This window comes from Chlorocebus sabaeus, chromosome 14, assembly GCF_047675955.1.
Source record: "Chlorocebus sabaeus isolate Y175 chromosome 14, mChlSab1.0.hap1, whole genome shotgun sequence".
NCBI lineage: Eukaryota > Metazoa > Chordata > Mammalia > Primates > Cercopithecidae > Chlorocebus > Chlorocebus sabaeus.
In genome coordinates this window covers 89896916-89909690 of record NC_132917.1, presented here as the reverse complement: position 1 = coordinate 89909690, position 12775 = coordinate 89896916, and the positions used below count along the sequence as shown (strand labels likewise).

The following is a 12775-nucleotide window of genomic DNA, read 5'->3' as shown; positions in this document are numbered from 1 at the left end:
AGTAGCTGGGATTACAGGCACATGCCACCATGCCTGGCTAATTTTTGTATTTTTAGTAGAGACAGGGTTTTACCGTGTTGAACAGGCTGGTCTCCAGCTTCTGGCCTTAAGTGATCTACCCACCTCAGCCTCCCAAAGTGCTGGGATTATAAGCAGGAGCCACCGCGCCCAGCCTCAGGTGCTTTTTTTAATACATTATTTTGCAATCTTCACAGTCTTCCTAGGTGTAATTTTTTTTTTTTTTTTACATTTTGACAGATGAAGAACCTTCTAAAGATTAATAGTAATCCTAATGATAAGAATAATTGACACTACTCATTTATAGGGTTTGATCCTATAATAAGGTGATCCAAGAGGAAAGTTTATACTCATTTTACAGATGAAGAAACTGAGACTTTAAAAGGTTCAGAAGCTTCCAGGGTCACATTTAACTTAGATCTATCTGACAACAAAGTCATGCTGTTAATAACCTAGACTTTCTCCAACATTAGCTCTTAGGATATAATCATAATATAATCTGCTTCTAAGGTTGGGTCTTATAAATCCATTATCAAGAGTAACTAATTAAAAGCATCCTTTCAACCAGGCACAGTGGCTCACACTTGTAATCCTACCACTTTGGGAGGCCAAGGTGGGTGGATCACTTGAGGCCAGGAGTTTGAGACCAACCTGGCCAACATGGGAAACCCCATCTCTACTAAAAATAAAAATAGCTGGGGATGGTGGCACACGCACGCCTGTAGCCTGTAGTCCCAGCTACTCAGGAGGCTGAGGTATGAGAATCACTTGAACCTGGGAGGTGGAGGTTGCAGCGAACTGAGATCACACCACTGTACTACAACCTGTGCAACAGAGTGAGACATCATTAAAAATAATAATGACATAAATAAATAATAGACTCCATTAAAAAATAACAAAAATAAATAAGTAATTAGTCAGGCATGGTGGTGGGTGCCTGTGGTCCCAACTACTAGGGAGGCTGAGGCAGGAGACTGGCGTGAACCCAGGAGGCGGAGCTTGCAGTGAGCCGAGATCGTGCCACTACACTCCAGCCTGGGCCACAGAGCAAGACTCCGTCTCAAATAAATAAATAAATAAAAATAAAAATAAATAAATAAAAACATCCTTTCTAAAAAGGTAAAAAATAAAAATCTTTGTAACCCTTTAACACCTTGACATGTAAACGGCTTATATACAGACTTGGACTAAAATAAGGAAGAATAGAAACGTCGTCTTTTTATTCTTGAGTTTTTCAAATTTAACAATTCCTTATCTAAGTGTTAGGCCCATAGCACTTTCTTGCTCTTGCAGATGCTTTTCTGCCTTCTCCACCCACCTGCATCTGCATTGTATTGAGGAGGCCATGCCATCCTATCTGGCCGTTTTTTGAGCAAAGCACTTCAATCTCTGTTTACTTCGGTAGTCTCATCTGTAAACAACAGGATTGAACCCGATCACCTGGTTTTCTGATTTGATGTGCTGCTACATAATTCTGGTATTGTAGAAGGTATGCTTCTTTTCATGAGGATTTTAGTTTGGATCATATTAAGTCTTCCTTTTTTCTTTTAGTGAAAATTTGAGGGAGTTACTTTTGAGTACAAAAAGCTCTCAGAAAAGTTTCAAATTTTTAAAAACCAAACATTTTTGTTATACAGAAACTCTAAGGTTGATTTTTTTTTTAAACTCACCTGAAATTTTATTAATGATATTGTAGAAAAACTATCACAAGTAGCTATCCATTTCTTCTTGTATATTCCATGGAAATTCTCCAAAGTAAGGCTAAAATTACGTAAATCCTTAAAATCATTCCCTGAAATAAATATTCATTGGTACTGTCATTGTTTTAAATAACTCATTTTAGGAGTTAGTAATCTAACTGTTGCTTCTTATTACTTGAGTACTTCATACACATTTCCTTAGTTTCCTTTCACTTTTTAAAAATTATAGATTCCTTTAATATCTCTGATCTCTTATGAGTTTATCCTTTTACTAATTTTGTATCTAATTTTGTCTTTTCAGGTGAGGTATATCTGTTCAGCTCTGGGTTGTCGCCAATGGGATAGTGATGAAATGGAACAAGAGGAAGACATCCTGCTTCTACAGCGTACCCAAAAAACTGTTAGAGCTGTCGGACCTCGCAGTGGCAATGAGAAGTGTGTATTCAGATAGTGTTGCTGTTGGTATTATTTAGAAATACACCTAATACCAAAATTTATCAGACTTCTGTTTTTGGAAATTTTTGACTATTTTGTTGCCTTAAAAGCATATTATTCTTTTTTTTGAGATGGAGTCTTGCTCTGTCACCCAGGCTTGAGTGCAGTGGCGTGATATTGGCTCACTGCAGCCTCTGCCTCCTGGGTTCAAGCGATTCTCCTGCCTTAGCCTCCCGAGTACCTGGGATTACAGGCACATGCCACCACACCCAGCTAATTTTTGTATTTTTAGTAGAGACGGGATTTCACCATGTTGGCCAGGCTGGTATCAAACTCCCAACGTCAGGTGATCCAATGTGGGCCCTAAAATAAAAATGATTTCATGTTTATTAACAAATTCTGAACTGAACTTCTCACCATATGCTGCAGGATGTGGTAACCACAGGGGTTCTCATATGATAACTATTTATTAGTTTAGTCTCAGGTTAATGATTTTTTTTTTTTTTTTGAGACAGAGTTTCACTCTTGTTGCCCAGGCTGGAGTGCAATGGCATGATCTTAGCTCACCACAGTATCTGCTTACCGGGTTCAAGCTATTCTCCTGCCTTAGCCTCCCGAGTAGCTGGGATTACAGGCATGTGCCACCATGCCTGGCTAATTTTGTATTTTTAGTAGAGACGGGGTTTCTCCACGTTGGTCAGGCTGATCTCGAACTCCCAGCCTTAGGTGATCCACCCACCTCAGCCTCCCAAAGTGCTGGGATTACAGGTGTGAGCCACAGCGCCCGGCCTAATGATATTTTTTATAGCAATCTCATCCCTCGAAGTTCTTTGAATATAGAAAGATGTTAAGAGAAAATTGATGTGTTTCTTTGAGCTTGAACCTATTTGACTCTCTAAGTATGTCTAGTAGGTAGTTTCATAGTTTGTCTGATTATCCCAATTTTAAAATAATAATTTTACTCAATTTTCTTGAACTATTAAAACATTTCTTTAGCCTAATTCCTTTCTGTTCCCTTCTTTAAATAATGAACGCCGTTATGTAATTTTTATATTTAAATATGTGATTAAAAAATGTGATACCTAGATTGGATATGTTGATCCTACATCAAATGCTTGATTTTTTTTAAACCTAATATTTAAGTTTTAAATTGCCTATATAGTAAAAATAACTTTAGATTCCATCGTTATCTTTTGAAAATGAACCAGACTTTAGGGTTTTGTCTGATCCAATGCAATGTAATTCAGTTTCTTTTCCTGAAAACTGTTTTCTCAAACTCAGTTAAGAATGCATTTATTCTTTCAACTTTGGACTATGAATAGGGCTTTGCATTTGCAGACAACTTGACCTTCTTTATCCTGGCTGGATTTTGTTTTTTAAGTGTTTGAGTGCTTACTGGGGGCTCAACTGCCATAGCAGCAGATGTCCAACTTAACAGAATTTTGAGTTACCAGAATAGGAAGGATCTGGGTTTCTAAGATCTATGATTCTTTAAAATATAATTATTTCCATAAATGTCAGAATTCTTAACTATGCCCTTTTATATCTCAGTGATAAGACACTATACTGTCAGTAGTTGAGTGATTTTTTCAATTTGCTAATTATAGAGGAAACGTTATTACTGCCACTTTATGGATAAAACTGCTGAAACTTACTTAGGAAAGGGTAAATGACTTGCCACATCTTGTTCAGTGGAGATCCAAGATTGGGGCTGAGGAGGTATGACCTTCACAGGTTTGGTATCCTGGATCACATTGCCTTTTTGAGGCCATGTTTTAGTGTGAATTTAAGACTGGTTCATTCATCTTGACTTTTACAGTGGTTTATGAGGGCATAATTTTGCTGTAGTTAAATGAAATGTATCCTGCTTTTAATCAAGAGGTAAGGCAGACTGTGTGCTACCTCATTTTAAGGCGACATTGATGTGTTTTGGGAAAATCACTCTGATGTAGAAGTACAAACATTTGTAAATTTTTGAGAGAAAATCTGTCCCTTAGCTGTTGTAAGGGACACATTAGTCAGTCCACAACCCTCAAAACCATTGTGTCTGAAGGGTCAGAATAAAGTTCTTGTGGGCCCTCTTGTGGCGTGAATCAGCGGAGCACTCTTTTCCAGAAGGTTATGTTGACTTGTTATTTTTCTCATCACATAATTTTAGAATTTGCTTCTTCAATCTAGAAGAATTCTATATTATTTTGTCCCTTTATTTAAATGTAAATTTCTAAAACACACCTTTATAAATTTAAGGTGGAATTTCAGTGTTGGCCACTTTGAACTTCGGTATATTCCAGACATGGAAACGAGAGCCGGATTTATTGAAAGCACCTTTAAGCCCAATGAGAACACAGAAGAGTCTAAAATTATTTCAGATGTGGAAGAACAGGAAGCTGCCATAATGGACATAGTGATAAAGGTTTCGGTTGCTGACTGGAAAGTTATGGCATTCAGTAAGAAGGGAGGACATCTGGAATGGGAGTACCAGGTACCTAACATCACTGAGGATTTATAAATATGATTCTTCCTTTCCCAGTCTGACCAAACTTATTGATCAGGTGGAACGAAGTCACTACTACTTGGGGCTCTCAGCTTGTTCTCTGTGCTTTTAGAAATTTGTGATTTTAAATGGTATTTTATGGGTTGGAACTACATAACTACTGCTTGAATTATTTAAGACCCTTTTTCCATTTTTGTTTAGTTTTGTACTCCAATTGCATCTGCCTGGTTACTTAAGGATGGGAAAGTCATTCCCATCAGTCTTTTTGATGATACAAGTTATACATCTAATGACAATGTTTTAGAAGATGAAGAAGACATTGTAGAAGCTGCCAGAGGAGCTACAGAACACAGTGTTTACTTGGGTGAGTAAATGTATCTTATCTAACGATAGTACACATTGACATCTAGATTGTCTTCTTACACTGTTCCTTCCTACTTCAGGAGTGCCTGTAGTAGTTTTAAATCCTAATATCATCTCTGATTTAGGTTGCCCTTAAGATTTATACTTTGATTTCCATTCCTGCTACTTTTCCATTTGTCCAGTTCTGAAATTTGTTTTGTTTTGTTTTGTTTTGTTTTGTTGGAGATGGAGTTTCACTCTTGTTGTCCAGGCTAGAGTGTGATGGTATGATCTCTGCTCACCACAACCTCTGCCTCCTGGGTTCCAGCGATTCTCCTGCCTCAGCCTCCTGAGTAGCTGGGATTACAGGCACCTGCCACTATGCCCAGCTAATTTTTGTATTTTTAGTAGAGATGGGATTTCACCACGTTGGCCAGAATATAGTGCACCTGACCTCAGGTGATCCGCCCACCTCAGCCTCCCAAAGTGCTGGGATTACAAGCGTGAGCACCCAGCCCAATTCTGAAATTTTTAATTACTGTCACATATTCTTTTTCTCTGAGATCTATATTAGAAAGGCTTAGAAATATTCTCATTATATAACATGATTTCAAATTACTCATTAGCCCAAGAATGGTGCCATGCACCTGTAATCCTAGCTACTCCAGAGGCTGAGATGGGAGGATCTCTTGACCCCTGGAGTTAGAGGCTACCCCAAACTCTACAATCATGTCACTGCACTCCTGCCTGGGTGACAGGACAACACTCTTATCTGTTTATATATATATAATTGTTTATATGTAATTACATATATGTATTACATATATAATTATATGTAATTACATATAAAATATACTTATATAGTTAGTTATATATCCTCAAAGTCTATAATTTCCTGTATTTGTATTTGCATCCATATTAGTTTGTGCCCCTCCCCTCTTTAAGATTAGGTTTATTTCTTTTTTATCAGTGCATCTATACAACTGATCTAAAAAATAAAATTCTGGTGTGCTTCTGGGCAATTGAAAGCCTTTAATATTATAAATTTTGAAAACTCTTGAATCTAATTATTTAAATTAGTCTGTCATCAAATACTTATAAAATTTTTTAAGCTCTGACAATGTGCCACCCACCTGTTGGTTTGAATGCAAAGCAAAGCAAGAATTTGTATGTTGTTATCTGTATTTGTTATTTGTATGTTAAATCTGTATGTTGTTAATTGTCATGTGTGTTTTGATAGTATTTAACTGAATTGTTAGCAATATTTCTAGAATTTATGTAAACTTTCTTGAGAAAGTTACTTAGTCTAAGCTGTTTGTTTTGTGAGAGTACAGTGACTTCCTGTCTTTGAATTTTTCTACTGGAACAGTTTTCCTGTATTACTGAAAATGTGCTATTATTCAGTGAGAAATATATGGACCTTATGTGTAACTTTCCCTCCCTGTTTTTGCTGAATATCTGTTGAGTTTATCTTTGAGTGCTTCAAGCATGTTTCTTCTTTGACAAGAGTTCTGTAGTATATGTAGAAATAACTGGAATTAATGAATTTTATTTAATTAAAAACCTTCTTTAAAAAATCAATGCATAATTGACAATGTTCTGGTTGATTCAGGAATGTATAGAGGCCAGCTTTATCTGCAGTCATCAGTCAGAATTTCAGAAAAGTTTCCTACAAGTCCCAAGGCTTTGGAATCTGTCAATGATGAAAACACAATTATTCCTTTGCCAACAATCAAATGGAAACCCTTAATTCGTAAGTGAATTGTAAACTTTTCTAAATACTGTTAGCGTTCAGAGACCTAATCCTGACTGTCTTTGCCCTAGTTTTGAATACTACAGAGATAAGAACTGTTATATACTTTTATTGGTAAACCATCATGGTATTTCAGATGTTAATAATGAATTTTTATTATCATTTAGGGCATTATTTCTTGGAAGCAGCAGTTGCTTCTATAAAAGTGTTAATAAAATATTTCTCTATACAACTTAGAAAAACTCTTAATCATTCGCTGACCATGCCAAAGTAACATTTAACTCTTAATGTATTTATATTAAGACTAGGCAAAAGTTCTCTGGCTAGCACATCATATTCTTTGAGACATGAATGAATAGAAATCAAATACTGGGCACCTACTTCTTTCATTATCTTTCTATACCTTGTACGTGTTTTTTACTACATATATCATGTCATATTTTAATTGTTTGTTTAAATGACTCAGATTCTCTGTAAGACTGTGTGCTTTTCAAAGGCAAGAGTCCTGGGCCATTTGTTTAACTTATATGTTTGAACTGAATTATGGTTGAATATCAGTTTATTCAATTAATGAGCACATGCCTTTTTATTCAAGTCATAACAGATAAGATTTAAGAAATATTATTATTAATAAAAGAATAATTTTATTTTAGATTCTCCTTCCAGAACTCCTATCTTGGTAGGATCTGATGAATTTGACAAATGTCTTAGTAATGATAAGTTTTCTCATGAAGAATATAGTAATGGCGCACTTTCAATCTTGCAGTATCCATATGGTAAGTGAAAATACTGAGATTTATTTTATTTTTTAATTTGAAATTAATTAATAGAATTCAAATGAAGAAAAGTCGATTAGAATATAGAAAATAAAATATCTTGGGAGACAATTTCATGAATTATTACTAAGTATACAAGCTTCAAAGTTAGGTTGCTGGGGTTCAGATCCCATGTTTGCCACATACTAGATTGGGCACATCTAACTCCCTGTGTCTCACTTTCTTTATCTGTAAAATTAGAATAATAATCCTAATATCTATGTATTAAGTTGTTGTGAGGCCTAAATGAGATAATGCATGCAAAGTCTCAGTTAACATCATGCGTGTCACATAGTGTCAATAAACATTGGTTCTCGTTATTAGCTCTTCTTTATCAGCCTATATTATGTAGGCTGTATAGTAGCCTGTATAATGAAGAAAATGTGTTTTTCATAAAACCACATGAAAATGATGCACAAGTAGGTTATTTTAATTTCTTACTCAGACAAGAGAAATTAGTGCAAAAGTCAAGAATAGGTGAAATTTGGCATGAAATACATTTCTATTTAGTAAGCAATTTTTTGAAGTTAGGATATATTCTGGTATGAAAGCCTTTTAAAAAGTTGTGTAATTAAGAAGTCCTCAAATTTGTATCAGGTAAACACACAGACTCCTCATCGGTTACCCTAGATGTTAGCACTGGAAAGTTATTATATAAGTTAAATTGATTAAAAAACAAATAAAAAAACAGCTCTGAACTAGAAACAGCAGCCTTTATCTTTTTTTTTTTTTTTTTTTTGAGACGGAGTCTCACTCTGTCACCCAGGCTGGAGTGCAGTGGCGCGATCTCGGCTCACTGCAACCTCCGCCTCCTGGGTTCAAGCGATTCTTTTACCTCAGCCTCCCGAGTAGCTGGGACTACAGGCGCCCGCCACCATGCCCAGCTAATTTTTGTATTTTTAGTAGAGACGGGGTTTCACCATATTGGCTAGGCTGGTCTCAAATTCCTGACCTTGTGATCCACCCGCCTCGGCCTCTCAAAGTGCCTGGATTAGAGGCGCCCGGCCCCTTTATCTTGATATTGATCAAAAGACAAGGTAGGCTGGGCGCAGTGGCTCACGCCTGTAATCCCAGCCCTTTGGGAGGCCGAGGCTGGCGGATCACTTGAGGTCAGGAGTTCAAGACCAGCCTGGCCAACATGGTGAAACCCCGTCTCTACTAAAAATACAAAAATTAGCCAGGCGTTATGATACACGTCTGTAGTCCCAGCCACTCAGGAGGCTGAGGCAGGAGGATCACCTGAGTCCAGGAGATGGAGGTTGCAGTGAGGCAAGATCACTGCACTCCAGCCTGGGCAACAGAGCAAAACACTGTCTCAAAAAAAAAAATAAAAAAAGACAAGGTAAAAGAGAATTGTGTAATCTGAGCACATAGTACAAAATGGAAGACAAAAAAAGACAGGCTATTTTTCTGGGGCAGACTCATTTTGGCAGCCTAAACTGAACCAAACAGCATGGATGTTTTCCTTTCATTTTGTGAAGAATGATTGGTGGTAAAATTTGGTATTTTATTGATAACCAAGCAAAAGGAAAGCTAAAAATACCCTGAAGGAAGATTGAGTATTAATTCTTATATTTAAATAATTGAATTATTAATGAGGTTATGAATGGAGGAGCCCTTAAGATTGTTTCTGGTATTATTACTTAATATAAAGAAAATTTAGTATGCTTATGGGATAAAGGAAAATGTCTATATTTACTGGAGAAAAATGAGACAAATTATGATGTTTAAAATACGTTAAAGAAGACAGACAAAACTTAAAAGGAATTAGTGTGATCAGTCATAGGAAAATAGATAAATTGTAATAGTTAAAGATGGGCCTATTTTCGATTGCCTTTAAAAAAAAACCATTTTAATGTTTCTATTTGAAGATAATGGTTATTATCTACCATACTACAAGAGGGAAAGGAACAAACGAAGCACACAGATTACAGTCAGATTCCTCGACAACCCAAATTACAACAAGAATATCCGCAAAAAGGATCCTGTTCTCCTCTTACACTGGTGGAAAGAAATAGTTGCAACGATTTTGTTTTGTATCATAGCAACAACGTTTATTGTGCGCAGGCTTTTCCACCCTCATCCTCACAGGGTAAGAATCATGGTTGCTTACTCTCTGGTTTCCACTTCCCCACCTCCCATTTGCTTCTCAACCATTGCAGTCTGGCTTCCATCCCTACTGCTCCACCAAAGCTACTCTTGCAAAGGTCTCAGTGATCTTCCTTGTGTTAAATGTAATGGACATTTTTCAGTCCTTATCTAACTGAACTCTTTGTATTTGACACTGTTGAGCATCTCCCTTTGACCTTTCTTGCCTGACTTCCTTGACACCATGCTCTCCTGGTCTCCTTGGGTGTGATGTGGATGCTTCAGGACCTGATCTTTCTCATCCTCTCAGTATTGTTGGTATTCCTCAGGTCTCCCTCTTTTCACTGTTCATCCCACAAACTCTCCTTGGATGGTCTTCCCTACTTTCCCAGCTCCAATCTTCTTATATACTAATGGTTCCCAAATCTGTTTCTCTGGAACAGCTATCTAGTAAGTGCTACACAGGGACTTCAAATGAGCCATATCTCAGACTGTCCTGATTTCCACTCCCATTCCCCTCCCCAGCCTGTTCTAGCATTTTTCTCTCTCAAAGAAATGTCCTGCCATATGCAGTCACCAAAGCCGTGAATCATTTTTCTCTCCCTTGTCAGTCACCAAGTTCTGTCAAATCCTTCCTCCTAGATATCTTCATATTTTTCTTCTTCTATGTGTCAGTTTTCATTTCCCCAGCACAAATACCATCATCACACCTCTCCTGAATCACTGAAATAGCCTCTAACTGGCCTCTGTGCCCCTAGTCCTGAGGCTTTCTCCAGTTCATTCTCTACACCCTAACTCTAGCTGCATTTCTGGGCTTAAAAACCTCTAATACTTTCTCCCCATTGTTGTTAGGCTCAAGTCCAACCTCCTTAGAACATGCAAGATTCTGAATGATCATACCCTGGCTGCTCATGTCCCGTCCTTCACTGGTACCCTAATCCCTTCCTCCCCTCCGCCATGCTCAGCCACTAGACTGAGCTGCTTTCAGTCTTCCCTGTAGACCATGCTCTCGCTGAGCCTGGTAGTGCTCATCTGTCTAACCTTGCCTTGGAACCTTGTTCCCTACCTCCTCTCCCTTCCCTCTCAAATAATTAACTCCCGGGTAATATCTTTTAGTTTGAAATTAGTTGACACGCCCCCCTGGGAAGTCATCTTTAACCTCCTATTTCTGAGCTAGATTTCCTGCCTGTGTTTACACTCTATACTCCCCTTACTAGAGTATTTACTAAAATATTTAATAGGTAATTCCTAATTTCTCTCTCTACCTCTAGACTGTACATTCTTTTTTTTTTTTTTTTCAGAGACAGGGTCTTACTCTTCTCACTCTGTCACTCAAGCTGGAGTACAGTGGCACAATTTTGGCTCACTGCAACCTCCGCCTCCCAGGTTCAAGCAATTCTTGTGCTTCAGCCTCCCAAGTAGCTGAAACTATTGGCATGTGCCACCACACCTCGCTAATTTTTGTATTTTTTGTAGAGATGGGGGTTTTGTCATGTTGGTCAGGCTGGTCTCAAACTCCTGGCCTCAAGTAATCTGCTCGCCTCCGCTTCCCAAAGTGTTGGGATTACAGGCATGGGCCACCACACCTGGCCTAGACTGAACATTCTTAAGGACAAAGACTAGTCTACACTGTTTACCACCATCTCCTTAGCCCCTTACACAGTGCCTGGCACATTATTGGAGCTCAGTAAAGATATGTTGAAAGAATCAGTGACTAAACAGGTGACCCACAGTGCCCCCATTTGACCATAATAATTAGTAATATCCTCTAAAAAATATTTTAGGAGATGTTGGTAAAGAAACATTGCCTAATTTAATTTCCTGTTATTAAAAGCATTTTTAATGCAATTTGTGAAATTGGTTGGGAAAGAAATCACTCTAGTTTTTTTGTTGTTGTTATTGTTATTGGGTTTTTTGTTTGTTTGCTTTTTTTTCTACCTCATTTTGTCAAAAGAAATCACTCTAGTCTTGCCCGGGAGTTTGCGTTTATGCTTACATGTGTGCACTGTCTTTCTCTTTATATCTAGTTATATATCATGCTGTACATATGACATACCCACATTATAAAGAAACAAAATCCCCTCAAATACTGGAGGGATAGCAATGGGAAGATAAAGTTTTTTTCTTTTGTAATAAAGCAAAATGCTGCATTTTGTTTTCATAATACTTTTATTTTTCTTGATGCTACTTGTATATTTTTCAGTGTTGTTTATTTTATAACCAAAATCATTAGCTAACTTCAGTTCAGCTTTGTACTGGTAGTGATTTTGTTTTTCACCTTATCAGCAAAGGAAGGAGTCTGAAACTCAGTGTCAAACTGAAAATAAATATGATTCTGTAAGTGGTGAAGCCAATGACAGTAGCTGGAATGACATAAAAAACTCTGGATATGTATCACGGTAAGAGTCTTATAAAATACAACCATTTGAATCAAAGAAGAAATGACCTAAGATCTTGTTTAAATTTTTTAATGTGTAGATACCTAGAAAAATAAAACGTAGACTTAACCCTTAATAAATAAATAAATTCAAGTAACTTAAATGCATTAAAAGTGATATATACCCTAAGAAAGATAAAAATAGAGTGTTATAGGAGTTTAGAATTTCAGCTACCAAATTAAGTTCTTATTCAAGTAACTTAGTTATTTAGGGCCTACTATGTACTAGGATTAGCATTTATAGTACCAGATAATAATTACTATGTTTATAAGATGCGATATAAGTCTCCACATGTTTCTGAATCCTCATTTATTTTCATTGTCGTTTTATCTGTAATAGGAAGTAGAAATATAGGGAAAAACACTAATAGAACAGATAGTTTTTAAAAGCAGAAGGGGGAGATGGATTAGCTAAAAGTAGGCAGTTTAAATAAAAGTAAAATAAAAGTAGAGAAGCTATTACAATCTCTCAAGTATAAAATGTAACCTTTGATGCATTGTGGTAACTATAAATGGTGTCATGGTCTATTTTTTGTATTACATGGATTATACCTACTTTTCTCTTTGTCTTGATAGCATACTTCTTATCACTTTAGTGATATGGGGACAAGGAAAAGACGTGGAACTATACTGCTTAATATCTAGGGTAATGATTTTATGGCAGAAAAGGTTGAAAATAATAGATAAATATGT

The 12775-nt window shown here is 36.8% G+C and overlaps 1 protein-coding gene across 2 annotated transcripts in view; it reads left to right on the top strand.

Moving 5' to 3' along the window:
* EIF2AK3 (eukaryotic translation initiation factor 2 alpha kinase 3) overlaps positions 1-12775 on the top strand; it is a 73642-nt gene that overhangs the window by 34169 nt on the left and 26698 nt on the right. For both annotated transcript variants that reach the window (XM_008008468.3, XM_037994296.2), the window contains exons 4-10: positions 2020-2153; positions 4401-4635; positions 4849-5011; positions 6602-6742; positions 7396-7518; positions 9429-9649; positions 11932-12044. In XM_008008468.3, the coding sequence (XP_008006659.3) occupies positions 2020-2153; positions 4401-4635; positions 4849-5011; positions 6602-6742; positions 7396-7518; positions 9429-9649; positions 11932-12044 (1130 nt within the window). The remainder of the gene's footprint in view (positions 1-2019; positions 2154-4400; positions 4636-4848; positions 5012-6601; positions 6743-7395; positions 7519-9428; positions 9650-11931; positions 12045-12775) is intronic.